A 22,029-nucleotide genomic window follows, 5' to 3' on the forward strand; every position below is an offset into this window, starting at 1 on the left:
GGGTCCGATAACAGGCACCACACCTGCAGTAGATGCGCTCGGTGTGAGGTCTCGCAGCAAGCTATCAAATACGGCGCATTTCTCGGCTTTTAAAAAAAAGACGCTATGCGTCGCCAGGTGTTTCATCGGATTTCAGGTGTTACCTCCTTTCCACAGTATCAGCTTAAAGCACTTGTTGCAGGCTGCTGAGTTTGCATATTTTGCTGTGAAGTACAGCCAGACTTTTGACCGCTTCGTCTTGGACATTTTTAATCTGTAGCTCTGCTCTAAAAGAACGTACGTACCTGGACCCGCCTACTATCCCCGGAAACGTAAAATGATTGGCTAGAATCTAAAGTGTATCACATCTCAGGAAAAAAAAGCACCGAAATAAAGCACCGAAATGTGCGCTGCTTTTCGGTCTGGTTACTACCGTTTATGTCAGAACCGGTGCCATCATGGCACCGGACACCGGTACCCATCCCTACGTGGAACCTCTAACAGCTGCATACAGTCGGCCTATATGCAGGTAAAATTAGGGCTTCTTGGGCAGTTTGAGTGAGCTACACCTGCAGCTGCGCTGAATATCAGTTTTGGGTTTAGATTAGATTAGACATCTTAGATCTGAAGCTTTGAGAGGTGACGGGGACTATCCGGTTAATCCTGATTATTCCGATTAAGCTCAGGCAATTGGATGAATAGACTGGCTATCTGTGAATGGCCAGGTTCATTATGTGTTGGTGATTTACTTTGCAATATTTAAGTGATTAAGAAAGTGATTAAGCAGTCACTGGATGGTGGATTATTATGAACATGTAGGACAGGCAGCAACATGATAGTCTCCTTTCTTGTGTTCAACAACTTTCTGAGTCAATAAGTTATCCTGTATTATTGCAGAGTGTGTTTCAGCTGTATTACACTGTTTTAATTTTCAGTGCATGCAAGACATCTTTAATCGTGCCCGTGTCAGAAAAGTTAGCTAATCAAATGTTTGCTAGATGCACTTTTGCAGTTGTTTGTAAGTCACGAGACTTTCCAGGAAGATCAAATTTGTGTTCAGGAATCATTTTATGTGACCTTTTTATTGATTAATGAACAAAACGCTGGTTCTAGAGCTCATTTCTTATCCTGCAGAAGTAACGAGCTGCACACTGAACTGCTCACGTCACAGGTTTTGAATGAGGACACCGGACGGTGTCAGTCCAGATATTTTAAATTCATCATGCAACACATGAGACAGAATGTAGCAGATGATAAATCAGGAAAGAGTTTTCTATCATTTTAATAAGGCTCAGGTCTGTGTGCGTGGAAAGGACGTCGTGTGTTTCATTTTTTGTCGTTGCAATAATCTCATAAATGTTTTCTTGCTTTGTAAGAAACGATCCGACTGTAACTCCACCGTACATGGAAAACGTGTTCATGTCCGTCTGCCTATCCTCGTGCTGGGATCCGTTTTGCCTCAGTCTGCTGTTTGTTTGCTGGGTTTGCAACAAAAACCATTCGGAGCAACAAAATCTGCGTCTTGTTCCCGTGAGTAATGAGCTACATGTGTTTCTGTCCTGGGTGATTTCTTTTGGAGCTATTGTGGCACTATGTTAAAGACAGAGACATGAAAATAGTAGCCCCCCATTTTATTTTATGCTCAGAGACATTTTCTTTTAGTAAGGCCACTGTAATGTCAGTTTTACTGTTGTATAAGTTCCACCAGCAGAGGGCGCTCAGCCCTGTACGCATCGGTAGCTGACGCTACACTAGAAGAAGTAGTGTCAGTGGTGAAGAGGCAGCGTACGGCCTGCGTGCCGAAAGAACCGATTAATCAGACATTTTTCTGTCTTTACAGGTAAGCTGGGTGGTTGATAATATAAACAGATGTTATAAAAGTGACAGACAGCAGTGGCGATTAATGATAAATGTCTTGTTTGTGGTGAATGTTAAGCTAAAGAGCTAATTTCCAAGTTGGTCCAGTTGTTAGCCTGTGTCGATCCAAGTGTTAGACTGTACCGAAACTCTCTGAGCTCGGTGCAGGTATTTTTGGGTTCAAGTCGTAATATATATGTTTTGCACAATAAGAGAAAATGTGAATTGCTTTATGTTTAGTTCATGAAGAGTGAATGCTATAAAAATATGTTAAGAAAAACATTTATTTGAAAGAGATTAGTTTGATAAATACAGTTAAGAAGACAGGTTCATAAATAGATCAAAACAGAAGTAAAAACAAGATAAAACTGTAATGAGAGTTCACTATGTTATTCATGCGTATAGTAAAATTTATTTTTGTGATTTAAGCAGTTTATAAGAGTGATGCATGTGAATATGAAACTGTATAAGCTACTTGTATAAAGTAATGCCAGCTACACTAGAAGAAGTAGTGTCAGTGGTGAAGAGGCAGCATACGGCCTGCGTGCCGAAAGAACTGATTAATCAGACATTTTTCTGTCTTTACAGTTTTCTGTAAAATTAAATATGTTGCACGGGAGATGAGTTGGCCCATCATTTCAGCAGTGTAACACTATGCTAATGAACAAGGGTACAAAATCAATCAATAAATATGGGTGCATGGCAGAGGGTTCATCAGGCTTATAAAAGCAGATATAAACTGCTTGTCTCTTGAGAAAAAGATACGAGGCACCACGAGGTAATAGTTTACGCAGGTAAGCGAAGGAGTTGGAGCAATAACCTCTCAGGCCAACATAAATACCCGTCGCTCTCCAGTCGGCCGCCTGGCCACGCTGCAGCTCGTTACCGCAGGATAAACACGTTCTAAAGAAAGCAGCAAAGACCTCAGAAATGTCTCAAGCCGCCCCCACCTTTCTTCTGTTCCTGCCTCTCCATCCACCATAATATTTTGTCTTCCTGGCCCCACCAAGGCTCATATTGTTGTGCTTAACCTGTTGACGAACATCAAAACATAGTCACAAAGCTTTAAAGTCACAACACAATTGCTGATTTTATCATTTAAGAGCAGAGTGTTGTAGTTTTGATCGCAGTCGGTGATCAATCAGACAGAAACGAGGACGCTCCCTCCGTGAAGCGCTGTTTTTGTGTCAACGCGACTTCAAAAGCACTCACTTTGTTACAACCTAAGCATCACTGTCCCAAGAAAAATCTATAATTAAAGACTGTTGTGTTCTGCAAAGAGACAGTGATGGAGAGAAAGATGTCAGAGACAGAAGCTGAAAATGAACACTTTTAAAACACTGCATCCACAGCAGGCCTGAAACACGGCTTCAAAGCCAAATCCTCTAAGACACACAGAAAAAACTGTGTTTTCCCATTACATGTACGGCGTATGACCAGGGTGGCCCTCCATGCTGATTACAGACCAATTTACCAGCACCATAATAGCTGCCTATGGAAACCACAATAAAGATGAGCCATGTTTGGGGGAGGAAATGAGTCCCACTGATTTGGTTTGCCATGGGAATACTGTGCTAGACGTCCTCCTGACGCTGCATGTGGGCATGTTTTCTAGCAGAGACAAATTTAACTTTGCATCCATTGTGCTGTTGCATGACAATGCTTTCTGAAACAGACAGACAGACAGAAAGAGGCCTTTAATTAAGCTAAAGATATCTTCATATTGCTCCAGTGGCTCATGTGGTTGAATGTAGTCCAATCCTAATTTGGATCGACGAAGGCATCTTTGGATAAGAACCTGCTGATTGACATAAATCTATCACCGGGCGAATTTTGTTACAGAGCGAGGCTGGAAGAGCAGTAAAAAGATCGACTTTGCTGCAAAGCCGAGCCGAGCTGAGCGTTTACTCGATCTAAGCCGACAGGAGGTCCACAACCCTCCACAACACAGCGTTTTACTGCGGCAGTGCAAAGTGCTGCTGGTGGTCAGCCCCCTCAGCCACAACGGCCGTCAACCAGACTGGCCGAGGCTGCAAATAAAGTTAAGGTTACTATAGTGACAGGGGAAGTGGTTTTCAGGGTGGGAGAAACCTGGCTCATGGCCAGGTCAGAGGAAGAGGACACGAAAAGACCGAGAGCATCATTTCTCTGTCAAACAGAAGCCAGGCACACGTTTTAAATAGAAACAGAAACATAAGCATGACTAGAAGCGATCGGCTTTCCCATGAATCAATTAAGAATAAAGGATTAATCGTGACTAATATTCTCTTTATGACAGAAAGGAGAACTTCAACAAATTATGCAACGCGAGACATCACTAGGCAGCCTACAGGCAGTGGGCAGCTGATCCTGTTCTCCCTGCTGCAAGGGGTGAGGGAGGGTGAGTCATCTTCAATGAAAAGATAGCACTGAATGACAGTGTGTCACCCACAGGCCAGGACAGGGCCCCCGTGACGCACGAACACACAGCATGTGATCTGTGCTGTCCTGGCTTTGCTGTCCCTACATTCTGTTTTCTTGCTGTATGAAATAAATGATAGCTTACACACACACACACACACACACACACTTTACCGGTGAGCTTTGTTTCTAGTCTTGTCAGCACCTGCCGAGTTGTTCCTACAAATAATAAACGTGCTGTTGACTGGAAACAGCTGGAGTAGGTTGTCATATACAAACAGAGAGGAAGGTCACGTGACAGAGTTTTCCCAGGTAGGCTGCACCGCTGGAAACAAAAGGGAGGATCAACAGAATCTCCCCTGATTGTTTCTTCGGGTCCACAAATCTCTCAAAGAGGAGCCGCCACTCCCTCTCCAAACAGTCGAACCAACATTTGCTCTAAAATCTTTTGTACAACGCTCTGAGTTTGTGTCTCAGACAAAAAATGGTTAGTTCAGTATGTGGACTGGACACAAGAGGATGAGTTAGAGGTATGATGACAAAAATAGTTGTTTTTCCACATTCTGGGATGGGGAAGCCTGGGAAAATGTGCAGCGTCAAGTGAAACTAAAGCTGGTGCAACATGTATGACTTCACTAGGATGTGTTTGTGGAATGTTTCGAAGACTCCTGAGGCGACTTTCAGCCATAATAAAACAAAAACGGAGGTTTGTCACCTGATTATGAGCTTTTCTTAATAGAACAATAGAAATCTGACCTGGAAATTACGTAACAAACACAAAGACTTTAGGTGTTTTTCGAGGAACCTTTTATTCATCCACCCATTCAGAGCCCACGAAGCCACGCAGACAGTGGGGCTCATTAATGCTTTAAAAACACAGACTGGCCCATTAATGCTGCCTCATCTATCGCCGCTCTCTTGCGTAACCAGTGAATGAGAGCTGACAAGTTCAAAAAACCATCACAGGCGAGTGAAAACACAAACACGAGCACGGAGACCTAAAAAATGTGCGTGGTGATACTAGTTGTGCATATATAAACAACAGTGGATCAGAAAAAAGATAGTAAGCAAATTAAAGCTTAGTCACAAGAATGTATTTCCCACAGGAATGACAATTTTATCCTGTGGGAACAGCGAGACAGGAATTCAGCCTCCACGGAGGACTAGTCTGAACATGCACAGATCTGGCGCTCGCCCAAGTGCCCGGCTAAACCCCAAAGTAGGCGACAGTTCATAAAACTACAGATCACTTTATAATCATAATGACATTACACTCCATTAGAGTGTAAGCAGGTGGCAGGATGAGAGAGCTTTGTGTGTATTTGGTGAGCGAGGGGGACCGACCTGACAGGCTGCGGCATTTTTAAATCCGTTAAAAGCAACTGGTGGCCCCAAACGCAACAAAGGACATGTGTGACCTGTTTGGACTGCTCATTCACAGAGCCGCTGGTTTGCTTTAGCAGGAGCACTTACATTCCTCTCATGTTCGGAGTTTATTTGAGCATAAATGCATTAGCGGTGCTTTGATAACAATATCAACCCAGGCACACACTTCCTTTCCCCTCCTGTACCAGCGCACGCAGGTCCAGTAGCGTTCACAGACATCACCGGGAACAATCGTGACACATACCAGCGAGTGCACGGAGCGTTTGACATCCCTGCACGAGAGGTCGGTCAACATGTGACTCGTAAATACACACTCGGCTGCGTCACCTCAGGTCGTCGCTTTCAGTCCCGTGACTTAAGCATGGCACTTCACAGGCCAATGCTCTTAGGGCAGACTGAGGCCAAACGGCTTGCAGGTCCGACTAAGCTGAGCTCATCAGGGAGATTTGCAATGCACATTTTAGATTTGAATGAAAAGCAGACTGGTGTAGCTTCGGGTTAGCTTGGACGTGGGGTTAAACTCGGGCTCCTCTCTGCTGACATTGTGAGAATTCGTTTAATGTGCTCTACATGCAAATGCAAACTGATATCAGTGCGCTGATAACAATCGTTTGACCTATAAAGCGCCATACGCAAGAAAGTACACTGTGTAAACACAATGTGCCGGCTGCTGGTGAAGCTGCGGAGGAAAGTCATTTTTAAGGTTTTATTTATGCAGCTGCCTTTTACTCAAATCAGAGTGTGAAAACCCCCGACGCTGACTGTGCCCCCCCATGTTGGAGCGCCTGATGCTGTCAGGCTGGGATGCATGTGACAAAAAGGCCACAGAGGCCGTGACAGCAACAAAACCACAGCAGTGCCTTTGAGTAACCTCTCCCCGGGGGGAATCCTCTTACAGCACTTCCCCTCAACTCTTTTCTAAAGAAACATTGTTATGCGTGCATCACTGGAACTCAACAGGTTAAACATAAAGATGCAGAAAGTGTTAAAAAACAAAGGCTGGACTTTACGGGAATTAAATACATCATCCCATCCTGTTACTTCCTTTCCTGAGTGAGGTCGTCAGACGGAGCAGATTTCTGCAGCTTATGTTTGGATTAATCTGACACTTGTTCTCCTCATGCATATACACACAGTTGCTCCAGCGTAAGGCTTGCTAAAAATGGATTAATGATGCTTGTGGCGGCTATCCAAACATAGACTCTACTTTCCTGATAGAGCCGGCACTAAAACGGGGTAAAGGATGCCTTAATAAGGGTGAGGTGTCTGGACAATGTCTGCTCTTCCTCCCATTTAGGAACTCTGTTTCAGCCAGATAAGGATCAATCATCATTGCTCTCACCTTCCTGTCCTCTCCAGAGATAAGGTTGCTGAAGGCACCCGTCAGTGAAGTTACTCAACAATCCTTTTGTTTTTCCCAGGTTCGAATTTGGCGAAAGACAAAAGCACGTTTGTCACCTTTCTGACAAGATAACCGCCATCTCAGCCCTTTGGTGGGAGACAGAACCGTGCTTGTCATTAAGGACGTGTTGATCTGATACTTGGATAAGATATCCAAGTATTAAGTTGGTGGTGTTTCACTGCAGCTACACCCACTGTGGTCAAAGTGAGCGGACGCACCTGAAAAGCTGCCACAGCGACGATGCTTTCACTGTCTTGGTCTCGCTTTGTTTGTGTTCGGTTCTTGCTGGACTTGATTTCACTTCAGCCGTCTCCTGTCTGCTCCAGTCCACGCTCGATAAGTGTGTGTGAAGAGCAGGTAAAGGATGCGCACTCAGACTGAGAGGATGTAACGGACAAACCAGCGCGAACGCAATTAACAGAAACCTAATGACGCTCACGCTGAGCTGAAATGAGACTAATGAAATTTAGGTGAATGAAGTTAAGGAAGCTGAGCTGAGTCTCGGTCTGTTCCACACAGTGAGGATTTACATCTTACTAATTTAACCTGGTTATCAGAGGTTTGGGTTCTGGATCGGATTGGAAGTGGGAAAAAAATCGGATCAACACACACTTGCTGCTACTCTTCTAGCTACTACTGAGTAGATGAGTGAAGCTTGGTGAAAATAAGTCCATCACTGAAGTTTACATGTCCAACCTGCTTTACAGACAGAGCTTTGAAATTTGATAAGCCAGGATACATTTATGGAAAACGCTGCAGGACATTTAGGCTGTTCTGCAAAAGCAAAAAAGCAAAAAGCCGCACAGTAAGACTGTATTTACAGATGCACTGATTCCTCAGCAGCTGCAAGGTGGAAAAGGAAAATCGGAATTACATCCTATTCAGGTGTTTGTATTTATTGAATGCCACCTTCACTCGAACACTGCTGTTGTGTATCCAAGACTATATTTGGAAAATGACTAGCAGCATGTCTGAGCCTTATTTCAAAATCATCACAATGAGCTAAAAATGCATTTACTGAAAACATGGCGTGTTCTCAGGAAAGTGCGGTCAGTTCCCCGGGGGACGTAATCCCACACATGACATATGGCATACCAGTCACAGAGCACTGCAGGTCCAGCTGGGAGATCTTGTGGTGAAGCAAATGTGCTTCAGGACGTTTCCAGTCCAAACACATAGAAAAGAACAACAACAACGTTTGAATTGAAAGGGATCAACAGTGACAATAAACATCCACCAGCGACCACTTGATCCGCTGCAACAATGGAGGTGTTTAACAACAGCTTCAATACACAAGAGCAGCCCCTGTCCAGCTCGGGGAAACGGCCCGAGGCGAACGGGAGCAAAGGTCTGCACAGAGTGCTTCCTGAGACTTTCGTTTGGCTTCTGTCGCACGCACAGCAACTCTGCAAACAGCCGTGTTCGGTGTTGGTGCGAATGGTCAACGAGCGTGCGCTTTCCTTCAGTTTGACGCCGTTTGGCTTTGGTATGAAAAGATTACACAAGGTTTCCTTCAGTCAAACAACACAAGCGGTTACGTGCTGTGTTATGGCTGTGGACGGTGCAGCGGTCACTGAGGACAGAAAGGCCTTTTCTTCTCTGTGAAAACTGGTGGTAGCTTTTGGCCCTCCTTTAAAAAGCCTCTTTGCTTTTCTTTAACAAAGAAAATGTTGGCGCATGAGCACAGCCGACCCAGGAAGAGGTTTAAATGACCAAAGGAAGAAGTGCAATATCACAGCGCTTCATTTTTTTGCAGCTCTGGCTGCTTAAATGCAGATCCACCTGCTTGCAAAGTTATTGTCGTCTACACCGACGACAGCACCTCTGTGCAAATGTGATTCAGCAAAGCCAGAGCAGTGACGCTGGAAGCATCTCAGGTATAAAAACAAAACTTAATCAACTGTTGTTCATGCACCAGCTTCAGCAGGGAGCACTTCTTCCCTTCTGATGTGTTTGCAGGAGTCTGCAAATCCAGTAGCTGGGACCTACAGAGACAACTGCTGAGTCAGATTTTCAGGTCACTGACAGTAGTGGGGCCCATATACACAACTAATCCTCCATCCACAAACGCCCGGTCAGGCTCTTTTCACAGCACACATGGAAACTAACCCCTCACAATCCCCTTTAACCCCCAACTATCGATGCGCACTAGCAGGCACGCCTCATTCAGCAGTTAATACACCACCGTCTACTAACTGTTACACTTCCATAAAAATACAGAAATTAGCTTAAACTTACAAATCAGTATATGAAAAAAGTTTCCAAATGTTCTTTAGGACAAAGACAGATGCTTTGATCCCATCACGAAGAGCCTGCGCTTCTTTTTCCTGGCTGATGACCACAAACTTCAGTTTCTGAGTTTGGCATCTCTGCAGCTACTCCATCCACTACGTAGCTTCTCGCGCCGCACGCCATGCATACCTATGCTGTGACTAAAGTCCGGTTCAGAGAATATTTATGCCACTAGCATACCTCTCATTCCTCTCAGAAAATTAAATTAAAATCAGTGCAAACTTACAGACAAATTATTCGGACTTTCTTTAGAGATTTTAAAGCTCTAAAAGTCCAGAGTACAGTGAATGTTACACATCAATATCACTTTCTTTAAATAAAGAAAAAAGCAGCAGCAAATATAATGAGAGACACTTGGATACTGTTTGTTTAGGACACCAAACTTAGGACAGTCAGTGTATTTAAGAGCCAATCAAATACATTTCCTTTGTTAGCACAGTGACAAAATAAATCTCATTATCAAGTGTTATCAGTAGTACGAGTGGCATGTCAGGGGACTGCTTACACAGCCAAGTGTCATTTCTTTGTCCTTCTTGTGTAAGTGAGAGTCAAAGAAATGTAGTCCCATTGTTATGCGCCTCAGTGAAGGTATGCTGTCACGCAGTTTCTACGAAACTAAGAGCAGATAACCGAGGAGCGACTCCGCGCTGGAGCACGGAAGCCTTTGAACAGCTTCTCTTTTAATGAAGTCAATGAGATTTGTTTTTTCAGACTAAAATCTAATTTTTTCAAAGTGGCTCACTTACCTCTCATCCAGTCGACAACTTGCTTTGGCGTCCACTTGGTTATCGGCTCCATGGTGTGTTCAGAATAAAATCAGAGAGAGAGAAATGAGCCGAAATGTGGCGGCGCTGATGAAGAACTCGGAGAACTGTTTTCTGTCACATTCTTCGCTCCAGCTTCGCTCTCAGCGTCTGTTTGTGTTCACCAAATGAACAACTGTGCGCACACTCGACCGGGAGGCTGGACTGAAATCCCCCTCAGGTCCTCACCGCTCGGGCTGGGATTAATGCTGCATTCACGTACTGCCGGGAATACTCGGAAAAATCACAATTATTCCTTAAATGCCCAGTGAGTGATTAATAAAACACTGATACACTTAACAAATATCACAGTTTATATTTTCACACAGTGCAGATGCCTTCATAATAGTGCAAAAACTAATACCGAGATATGAACCTCGTTAACATTACATCATGTTTTTCTTTCTTTCTTTATTGTAATAAACCAATTTTACAATTTTCTAACCAAAAACCACCAGAACGCCCGAGAGGTTGTATGAATTTACGGAGCGTACCTGAACGCACCATATGATGTAGGTAGTTTCCGTGTGTTCGCCGCCCTCATTTGAAAGTGGAGGCGTGTATATGAAACAGTGCTGACCGGTTTGTGTTGTGTTGCTTCAGGAGAAAAAGGGGAATACAGAACAATGTGAACAAACACAATTAAACTAGAACATTTTCGTCCGTTTGTGTTGAGCACTGTAAAGGCCTCATAGATATGATTAAGCTATTGACCTAATGTGACACTAGCTGAATTTGTTCCCTTATATTTGAATGAGCAGTCGTCAAAATACAACATGTGAGACAAACAGGAGCAGCAGAGCTTTGCTTGTGCTTTCCTGGAACCTGAACATGACTCAGCACTGCTCTCTGCTGGCGTTTTGCTTCTTTGCAGCTTACACTCTGCACACTCTTTATGCACACGCAATAATATAATTAATATTCCCCATTAGCTCATTTAGAATGGACACACTTGTGCAGTGCAGAGAAAATGAAGTGCAGGCTACGTTGGGTCTGATAAGGGAATCAGTTGTTGTTCTTTTTCTCTCAAAAATCATTTTAAGAGCAGAAAATGACTTTTTAAAAGGGGAATTTAAATGCAGAAAAATATTATCAGGACTATGCTGAAGGTCTTCCTTTAAAAATCTTTATTTGTGATTTTTTTTCTTGCATGACAGATCTGGGACATATAATATGTAACACGATGCAGACTGGGATTGGACAAAGCAGCTGGTTCAGTGGGTTTACAGTGCTGCAACAGGTGGACACTGCACAAAATTTTTTAGAAATTTATAAAACCTCTCAGTCAAACTCCAGCGAGCGACCTTACAAAGAAAACAGCGCTGCTCGCTTCTTTGTTTTCTAACAGTTTCAAACACACCTAGAAAGAGTTCGGGCCCTACCCATCAATCCACTATTGTGCAGCTGCACACTCTGCTCTCTAATCAGCTCAGATTAAAGCTCTGCTGTTATTAAACTGGGGCATTCATCAATTTGCTGTCACGCATACACTGTTATACAACTCTCGATTTGCCTGGCCTTCTGTTCTTTGTTCAGACGTGCTGCTTTCCAAAATATAGCTTGAATCCAACCCCTCTCTTTGGTTCACATATAACTAAACCTCTTCATCATCTCATCATAAATATTTCTGCCTCCAGCAAACAAAAACCTCCTCGATTTACATGCGAGTGGTCCGGACTGAAGAGGATTTTGATGGTGTGGAATTCGGGGAATGGCATCTCGATAGGTTTAGGGGAAAGACCGGTGAAGCCGAGGAATCAAAAAAGTGATTTGAAAAGATGTTGGACTGGAAGGAGAGTCGACTTTTCTTTGTTGCAGGTCAGAAATGCAGAGAAAGTTCCCGTAGATCATTCTCACAAGGGCCAGGCTTTAGAGGAGGAGCTGCAGCACGTACAGCAGTCTGGATCTCCTTAAACACGTCAACAAAGTTGTCAAATGATTAAAAAACCTGCAAAAAACCAACTCAACTTTGTTTTCTGAATCAACATTTATTTCAGTCTCCAAATACAGGAAGTCCAGTTTTGGCAGAGTATATTATTCTGGCATTTACATGAAAACCAAGCTAATAACGTCATATAAACAAAGACAGGCACATGAAACATCAGCACAGGAAGTCATCCACTTCACCTAAGAGGAGAGGATCTAAAAGGCTAAAGATGTTGTTTTAGTACAAATTAACCACACTTCCTGCTCCTGATAGGTTTGTTCTCTAAACACCGAACAGGTTTAATATAGGAGGGGGAATTTCACACAGTGTGGCATGTGTGTCGCATATACTCAATATGTTTGGTAGCAGCTGTGTGGGTGGTCTGACTGTATTTCTCACACAGCGTGCCCGACAGGGGATTGTGAATGTCATCAAATGACTATAAGCGAGCGTTTGAGGGCGTTCCAAAAGCAATCCATAATGAAATTATCTCCAATTTAGATCTTAGCGGCTTCATTTACTTCATTGTTACTGAGAAAGTGTGTAAAATGAAAACTGTTTTTAAACACAGCGATGCTCTTATTTCGACTTTTCGAGGCGCGGTAAAGATCCTCGATGTTAGTGTTGGCGCTGAGATGAATCCTCGCTAGTAAGGAAGGCCTTTGACTGATACAAAGAGAGCAGTGTTGCAGAAACACACTGATGGTCCTTTGTGCTCGGATTGTTGCTGGGGGCTTGAAATGAAGAAGCTATGAAGCCTTAGTCTCTCTGATGAGCCTCATCTTTCATTTTACACACTTACAACTTTCAGACTTTCAAAATAAAAACGCAGCTTAGATCAATATTTCTAAAGATCATCTATGGAAAATGTTCTCTACAACAAGCACTCGTCTGACGCACACAATTTAACCCTTTTATCTCAGTCGTTAAGTTAAGCAGTACACATGCGTCTCCGTATATAAATAGAGGTTAATGCAGCGTATGCTCTGCGTCTTTAAAGTGGCAGCTGAGGCTCTTTACTACAGTGACACATCAAAGGATGACGGGTTTACAGGGAGCTTTAGGTGGCACTCTGTGGATTTGGAGGAACGGTGGGTCTGGCGCTGAGGTACTCCAAAACAAAAACCTGCAGGATCTTATTGAGGTTCTCAATAGTGGAACGGTCCAGGTTTTGCTCGTTGTCATCAAACGTGTGCCACACAGAGGGAAAGGGGGAGGGGATAAGGTGAAGGACCCGAACACCTGCAGAGAGGCACGTTATGAGGACCACCAAAGAGAACAACACAGTAAAGGCAACTGCTGATTTAGTTAATGTGTTGCTTGAGGGTCGTACCTCTGTTTAGGAAAGGTATATGGTCATCCAGCACGTGGCCCACGTGGTGATTTGGCCAGAAATACTGCACGCTGTTAGGATGGTCCACCAGCTGGCTCATGGAGTGAAGACGCTTTTCTAAGTTTAGAAAAGGCAGAGCAGAAAATAAAAAGTTCAAAGGTTAGTGAAAACACCTCTCATGTTAATTATTAATAGTAAAAATAAAATAAAATAAACAATTTGCTGTATTTTCTTCTTTCAGCTACTCATCTGCCTGTTTCCTCCTCTATCACATCAACCCTCTGCATCTCCTCCTTCGATACGTCCTCTCAGGTCTTCCTCGTTTCCTCCTGCTCCATATTTAGCATCCTTCGTCCTTTATCTCTCCTCTGCACATGCCCAAACATCTCAGCCTTGTCTCTAACTCCTCTCTCCCTGCACCAATCAACATGGCTGTATCTGTCAAGGTACGGCTGCGTGGTGGCAGGATGTAGGACCCAAACACAGGATTTACAACACGGGAAGTTAACTGAAAACGGCGGCTTTATTGCTGGAAATAATTCTACACATTTACAGAAACCATCCCAAAAACAAGGAACTAGAAATAAGAAACTGGAAACCAGAGAACGAGGAATTTACTAGGAGCACAGCGGGAGTAATGAGGGAAACAGGAGGGAGACACAGCTGGGACTAGTCAGACACAACGAACGGGGAGGAAGCAAAACTGAACACACTGAACACAGAACAAGGAACTATCAAAATAAAACAGGAAACATGAGACCTTCACTGTGACAAGGAGACATGACTGACATGTTTCCAGGGGAATCAGACATGAAACGTGGAGACAAGAGTAACGAAACGTGGAACACAGGACAGGCATAGTGACGGAAAACTAGAGACTAGAAACTGAGCATATAACACACAGAGACACAGACTTAAGGAGACACGGCTGACAGGGAAGAACGATGAGTAAACACGGAGACAGAACAAAACCTAAACTATAGACATGGAAGGCAAAGGAACAAAACCTAAGAACTTGGAATCACAAAGAACTTTGGAAGCTAGAAACACAAAAGACTAAACCCTGGAAAGCTCTAAATCTAAACACTGGGTCACCAGGCTCAGGACCGTAACAGCATCCATGCAGGTTACCTAGTTTCCATTAACAACCCTTTAAGCCACAAACCCATGACTGTTGTCACATTCATTTATTCATAATCTCATTGAAATGTTGCAATTAAAGGATAACATGTTACAAAGGTGAATAGCTTCTATATGGTGATGACTAATAAGACTCATGCTTATTATAAGACTAGCTGCTAATGATTGGTGATCACTCAAACTCGCTACACCAAACACACCATATTATACATAAAGCATTAGTGAATGATTATTCACCGATGTGCTGAAGTCTGGAGAGCCAGGCTGTTGTGCTTGGAAACTGGTTGCCAAAGCGAGGACTGGGAGCGCCGATCAGATCCAGCAACACAAACAGATCCTGGAGGAGCAGAGACAGGACGGGATGAATGATGCCCATCACCTGAGAAACTCTGTCTACACACCCCGGCGGTAATTCCCCGTTAAGCAGCTCGCTGCTTTGAGGTGATTACATCACGTGCTCCATGGTGCTGCACATAAAACACGCCTATCTGTCGTTCTGTCTGTCTACACGCATGCTCACACACCAGCTATGATGGGAAACTTTATCTCCCCAGTTTTTGGATAACAGCTCTTTATAGCGTGGATACGGACATATATAATGACATCATACTTTTATAGAGCGTGTAATAACTTCTGCTCCGTATAAAGCCCTCTGAGCCTCCCCGGTGATAAAATAAGTGGCTGTGTAATTCTTTCAAATACAAAACTATTTAAGAAATGCACTTCAGTTGTTGGAGTGTGTAAGAGGAGATCAGGGCTAAGCAGATTGTACTGAAATTGATGTTGGCTAACAAAAGGATGATCTTGAGTGTGATTAAGCGATTATCCTAATCCTCCGTGATGTGGACAGAGAAGAATTAGGAGAAGTGATGTTTACAATGCCGTGCAGTTGGTTGGTGTCTGCGGCTCCTGGAGGATGCGCGGTGGCCTCCATCTTCTGGGCAAGGTGGCGAGAGCCGTACAGGGAGTCTGTGGCGGTCCACTGAAAAAGAGCCTCCTCCCCATCAAAGAAGAGTAACTGCAGGGTCAGGTTGGAATTTAAGCTCTAAACAGAGTAAAAACAAAAACCAGTAGAATTACTTTTTATCCAAGAGTTTTGCTGCCATCTAGTGTTGTTTCATAATACTTGACAGAAAACAAATATTCATTTTATTCTTTTGCTTCGTTGCTCTTTTCTAGAACATATTTTAAAACACATGATTTATCAGCTCTCATATTGATTACGTGTCCTCTCGTCCACAGAATGCATTTGAATTCAGTGTGCTTCCTATTTCCACCGTGACCTCTGTGACAGACAGTTGAGTGTGGAAAACACGTCCCCTGGCTGATCTCTGTCACAGACGATGTCACTGTCCGCCCAGCAGACAGGAGCTCAGCTGTGGAACAGGAAAAGGGCAGAGGAGCTAGCTGCATGAATGCTAATGTTTTTTTTCTTTTCCAATGCATTAATACTGAGCAGAACAATTAAAACGTGTATGTACTAATTAATTTAAAACATCCAGAATGTAACTTGAAATGTTGCTCTTATTCCGATCTTGAGTTGCAGTGTGGACGCCTGCAGGTTCACAAACGAACAGTGTTGGGGAGTAACGGAATACATGTACCGCCGTTACGTATTTAAAATACAAAATATGAGTAACTGTATTCCGTTACAGTTACCGTTTAAAAAGGTGGTATTTAGAATACACTTACTTTGTTGAAATAAATGGATTACACGGCGGTACTTCCCTGTTTCATATTGTGGCGGGTCAGGCCTGTTTGGGTTTTGTTTGACAGCTACGTTCTGTTGTTCCAGGCGGCAGCGTTACGGTTGCCATGGTTACAGGGTGACGCTCTCTCTCTGTGTTTCCTGAGTGAGAGAGGCTTTTTTGTTGTTGTTATGCTAAGCTAATAGGCAGAATGCTACCTTTTTGTTGTTGTTGTGCTAAGCTAATAGGCAGAATGCTACAGGTATAGCTCTAAAGAATGTAGCATCATGGGCAGTGTAGTCCGTGCTGCAGGGAGAATGGACTGTCATACCCGTTATGTGTCTGTGAGCGAGGGAGGGAGAAAAAGGAAAAGTACGAGCTGTCATCGAGCAAAAACGGGAGCTGGAAGCATGTAAATATAATAATAACCACTGCAGCCAAGAAGAGAGCCTGACGAGCCCAGTTGTAAGTAAGCTATTAAGACTCGACTGTACACCGTGTTCGTGTTTTCCTCTGAAACAATAAGTTCCGTTGGAGCAGCCTTTCAACGCCTCTCTCTGTCTCTGCTAGCAAAGTGACCCAGACAACAAAGTAAAGCTAGTTTTCGGCTCCGTATTAGCCAGAGGTCCCTTTACAACGGTTCGGAGCCGCGGACCTTCAGTAACAGTAATAAATCACAGCAATAGTACATTCACGTAGTTGTAAACAGCATGATAATATATTAAGTAATCCAAAGTATTCCGTTACGTTACTCTCATTGAGTAACGTAACGGAATACGTTACAGAATACATTTTCGGGCATGTATTCTGTAATGGAATACATTTTAAAAGTAACCTTCCCAACACTGCAAACGAATATAAAAAATATTCAGTGTTTGAAATGTGTAGGCTACATTTGAGCAACATTTAAATGCCTTTTTGACATGAGGCATAGGAAGCCAGCCGTGCTGGAGCACTCACAGCCTTCATCAATGCTGGTTAACTCAATGTGGAGCTTTGCTGCTTTGACGTGTCACATCTCTGCTGTGAAAAGCGTCTGCATCCTCTTATTCCCTGACTCTGTGAAAGCTCTTAGCAGATGGCACTGGGCAAATTCTTATATTTTCATCATGTAAGGATCAATACGAGCAGTGAATTGATCTTAATAAAAACGTGTGTGTGTGTGTGTGTGTGTGTGTGTGTGTGCAGCACAAAGCTGTGAGTCTTAAGAAGAAATACTCTTAGTTGTTGCCTTATTGACCTTCCTGCAGCAGGGCAGTGATTTCTGGTTTGTGCGCCATCATCAACAGGTCGCACACATCAGTCTGTTTTCACTAATCGTTTCTGCCTGATGTTGTTTCTTAGAGACGGGACAACACTGGAGGAAAGGCTTTCCTAAACGTTGCTCGATGATCGGTTTCTCTTCACGTTCCAAAAGTCGTCAGCTCCCTTTTGCTTTGTGCTTGGATGAGATCGCGTCTGACAACAGCTTCTACAAAGTGTTGGATTCTCATTGTTGCTGTTTGTGTTTTCATGAGGCGGCTGTTCGTTTTATGCATTATACTTAGTTTTAATGTTGTGTGGATGCATTTGGAAGTCCTGGCGTGTGATGGCCTAAGTCTTTGTGCACTTTTTTACTTTTCTCTTTTTTTAATAAGTGTAAAACATAGAGCTAAAGTCTCATATTTTCCTTTTTGCAAGAGATCCTAACTGGTGTTTAAAATGCACTGGTGTACTGGTGGGAGCTGTATTACCACACAATGATGGGCAGCTACGTCAGGTCCTGTGAAACAGGTTATAGCACCACCTGTGGTGGCAATAACATGAGTCTGTGGACATTTATTTATGCACAGCTCACCGATGGTCCCACCGGAGCATTTCAGTCAGGCTGAGGTCTGGACTTTGACTCGGCCGTTGCACAACCTTGATTGTTTTCAGCTTGTTATAGATTTGCTGCTGTTCTTGGGATCATTGTCCTGTATGCCCTGGTTTTGGCTGAACTTTAACATTTTACATGATAACTGAGGCCTGTAGTGTCTGAGATAAAGCTCTGGGGTCTCTCTGGGCATTACACAGTCTGACCTCGGTTTGAATTCGGTGGGACGCTCCCTACTGGGAGGACCGGCAGCTGTTTTGACTGTTTTCCGCTTGTCACTGATGTTTCTCTCTGGAGAATGATGGACTTCCAACTGTTTGCAAATGACCTTGTAACACTTCCCAGATTGATGAGCAGCAACAGTTGCTTCTCGAAGCTCAGCGCTGATGTCATTCATTCCTGACATTGTGTTAATGCACACCTGAGTTGCTCACACTGATGATGATCAGCCAATCAAGTGTGACTGATTAGCAGCGCCTTGTCTCTTAATTCAGCTTTCATTTGTGTTGTTGTTGTGTGATGTTGTGTTGTTCATCGTGATTCATGACCACAGTCAAGTCAGTGCTGATCACAACCTCTAAAACACCAAACACATTACAGAGCAGCACCAAAAGGCTTGGGTTTCAATGAAACGCCTGTTACTAATAATGTATAATGTACCATTTTAGCTTACTGCAGCTGTAAATCATGATTTGAATGATACCTTGTGAGCTTTCAGATCCAGATCCAGGGCTCTTGCCAGCTCCAACATCATGGCACAGGGAACGGCAGAATCCGTGGCTCCTTGGAACTCTCTTCCGTGCCATTGTGGTGGGTAGTACTTGGAGTCGTAGTGACAGGCTAGGACCAGGCGGCGTTTGGCTGATGGGTTCAGGGTGGCAATTAGGCTGGTGAAGGGCAGAGGTCCATATGGTGTTTGTGACACAAACTTGTCCTCTGTAACGTCCCACTGTGCGCCGAGCGAACCCAGGGTTGTTTTGATGTGCTGCGGACACACACGCAAAGGTTTTTATGTAATTTAGCCTCTCCTTCATCTTATCATCTCCTTACTACTCAGCTAAACCACTGAATATACTGACCTGATTCCTGTTTTGCAGAATTAAACAGCCTTTTATTATTACCTGTGGAATTGCATTTACTACAACTGTGGAAAGCATCCTCCCAGGTGTGTTTTTGGAGGAAATATAACATTATTTTTACATTTTTCCTGCCATCCTTTTTCCAGACGTGTGCATGATAACACATGATGATAGTAAAGATGACTGTTCCTCTAGTTAAAGGCACAGATCTGGTATCAGATCAACTTACGTCCTGCACAGCCTGGCTGCCAGCAGACCCTGGATACCTGGTGACGAGCAGTGGTCTCAGGTCCCTCTGCCACATTTGCTCTACATCAGTGTGCGACAGGGCAGCGCGGATCTCATCCTGTGTGAGCGTGACAGCTGTGTGGTACAACTGGACAGGACCAAAGAGGCAAGAGACAAAATGAATGGATTCAACTGATACTTAAAATAAGTGGTTGTCAGAAAAACAACAAAAAAGTATTGCTCAGCAGTCCTACGGCTTGTTTTCGTTCATCGCTGCAGAGCATTGAACACAACAAACATCTGTTTTCACACAGTGTGTGCAATGGTCCACTTTTGTGATGGATTCAAGTTAAGTAACTGTGTGGGTGACGCATAGACTGCTGTTGTGTCATAATGATGCGTTCATCCTGTCATGTTACAGGAAACAGCGCTAAGATTACAAACATGGGGAATTTGGATGTTTCATATATGCAGGAACTTTGGGGGAGGAAAGAATAAATGTCACTTTTTTAACAGAAAAAATAAAGAAAATATGAGCTATGAGTAACTTGATCACATGGTGAAGCTGTTAAATAAAAGACAGCGTCCTTAATAAGCTGTGAAAAAAGCCTGTCGGGACACAAGAGCTAATTAGAGCTTTGAGAAGAGACACACGTTTACAGAGTGGCTCCTTTAAAAAAGCAAGCATCTAATCATCAAGCATAGTTGTTAACATGGAATTACTCTTCTTTAGTAAAATGCCAGTTTGCAGTTTTGTGCAAACTAGAAGAGTCGGTTCAATGACTGCTGATTCACATCAGTCGTGGCCTAAAAAACACATTGATCTTCCAATCAGTCCTGTTTCATTTGGTCACAAAGTTCACCTGCTGAGAAACACTGTTGTCCTGGTAACAAACGGGGAATCGGGGGGAAACAGCTAAGAGTAAATATCAGAGACCGATCAAAGCCCACGTCTGTGTGCGGCTCCATTTATTCTATTAGGCCCTCAGCTAGTACTTAATTGGGAATGTGGTGGAAACGAGCAGCACTTCGAGGTTATAAAATCTTTATATAGATTCAGATCTTAAAGGAATAATATTAAGGTTACTATCAGTTGATGTGGTCATTACTCACTTAATCAATTAGTCATTTATATTTATGTTTGTTGGAGTTGGAATAAATGGCCACATCTGCTACATCTGCAGAACGAACAACAACATTTGCTCTTCCTTGCAGACAACAACAGAAGATACGTTCCCCAGGTCTGTTTATTTCAGCCGAGGCACAAATATTCACTTGCAAAACCTGCTCCCAGTACGTCTTCAGCTCATAGTGGCTGACTCATACAGCAGGCCTGTGTTTGCAGAGGGAAAACTATAATTATGTGGTCACACAGACTGAATACAGCCCTTCAAAGAGCCGGGGCTCGCTGAGCTCATAGAGGGTTAAAAGGGGGTCCACTTAAGGTCTATAAATACCAAGACCCACAATTGGAGGATCAATGATGATGGCTGTGCTGCCATAGCAACCAAGCACAGGGGAGAGGAGAAGAAGAATATAGATGAAGAAGATTTCTGTGCAGGGATACCCTGGTGTACCTCAGGAGAATTACACAACAGTGTTAAAAGCACAGGGGATTGTTCTCACGTCATGAACACATATTTCACTTAATTATAAAGATGTATCCGATTACTTGAGAGCCTCTCTTTTTCCCTTATGGAGTAATGTAACAGCAGTAACGGTGCAGGTAACCACAAACAATATAATCACAATATAAATGCATTAACATGCTAAAATTACTATTATTTTTTTTCTACATGGTTAATTATTAGTCCCAAAACGATCAAATCATTCAGCACAGATGCTTTTAAACGATAAAAGCATCACAAAGACAGGAAATGATGACAGTAAGCAGTCATGCAGGTTACTGATGGTCAGAGTAAACACAGCACGTGGTGAGTTCTTATTTTAATGGATTCATATTTGGAGCAGATTTCTCTCAGCGTTTAAACACATGACTGTGAGGCAGTACCACGGTGCATTCAGGCCCAGAGCGTGAGCAGATCCTTTGAATATATTTACCTTTTCTTCTGTCCATGGGATCCCGTTGGTGTAGTGGATGAGGGTCACGCAGACAGCCACAGTGTGAAATAAAGACATTGTGGAGGCAGCGTGGCTTCGATCAGCTACTGATGCAGTCGCTCCTTTGCACATTCCTGTCTCTCCTCTGTGAAAGCTTTCGGATCATGTGAAGAGCAGGAGGGAGGACTCTAAACCGCAGCGCGTCACCGTCTCTGTGTGTGTGTGTGTTTTTCCACTCCCAGGAACCGCATGGGTGCCTGACACAGTGACCCCAGAGTCATTTGATAGGTGCTCATTTTGAGCAGCAAACCGCACATTCTGTATGTTCATAAACTGCAGGTCACAGCGCAAAGCCCGGCCACGTGAACGGGAGCTTTACTCTACTTTACTATGCACACAATTGATCGTAAACACATAACAATGAAGTATATTTTTGATGCTTAATGATGTTTTAGTTTTCATCTTTTTAATGCATTATTTTGTTGTTTTTTGATGGGATTATGAAAGCATTGCCATTTAGAGAAGCAGCTGCATTGTTCCAGTGCGACTCCTGCTCTGTTTATGGAGTCACGAGCTCTGTGCGCATTAACATCGTTAAA

At 43.4% G+C, this 22,029-nt stretch overlaps 2 protein-coding genes across 2 annotated transcripts in view; both read right to left on the minus strand.

Moving 5' to 3' along the window:
• The window catches only part of LOC146495678 (connector enhancer of kinase suppressor of ras 3-like), a 48,621-nt gene extending 38,322 nt beyond the window's left edge, over positions 1–10,299 (minus strand). Inside the window, exon 1 of the mRNA XM_085144197.1 lies at positions 10,063–10,299. Within this exon, the coding sequence (XP_085000323.1) occupies positions 10,063–10,114 (52 nt within the window). The 5' untranslated portion in view covers positions 10,115–10,299. The remainder of the gene's footprint in view (positions 1–10,062) is intronic.
• A 1,788-nt stretch (positions 10,300–12,087) lies between these two features.
• On the minus strand, positions 12,088–21,612 carry qpct (glutaminyl-peptide cyclotransferase). Its single transcript, XM_085144209.1, has 7 exons — positions 21,431–21,612; positions 19,371–19,517; positions 18,766–19,047; positions 15,397–15,564; positions 14,757–14,856; positions 13,380–13,496; positions 12,088–13,288 (listed from the first exon to the last, which is right to left on the minus strand). The coding sequence occupies exons 1-7, from the start codon at positions 21,560–21,562 to the stop codon at positions 13,107–13,109; spliced, it is 1,128 nt and encodes a 375-aa protein (XP_085000335.1). The 5' UTR covers positions 21,563–21,612; the 3' UTR covers positions 12,088–13,106.
• Positions 21,613–22,029: the final 417 nt, after the last annotated feature.

Source organism: Neolamprologus multifasciatus, chromosome 19, assembly GCF_963576455.1.
Source record: "Neolamprologus multifasciatus chromosome 19, fNeoMul1.2, whole genome shotgun sequence".
Classification (NCBI taxonomy): Eukaryota; Metazoa; Chordata; class Actinopteri; order Cichliformes; family Cichlidae; genus Neolamprologus; species Neolamprologus multifasciatus.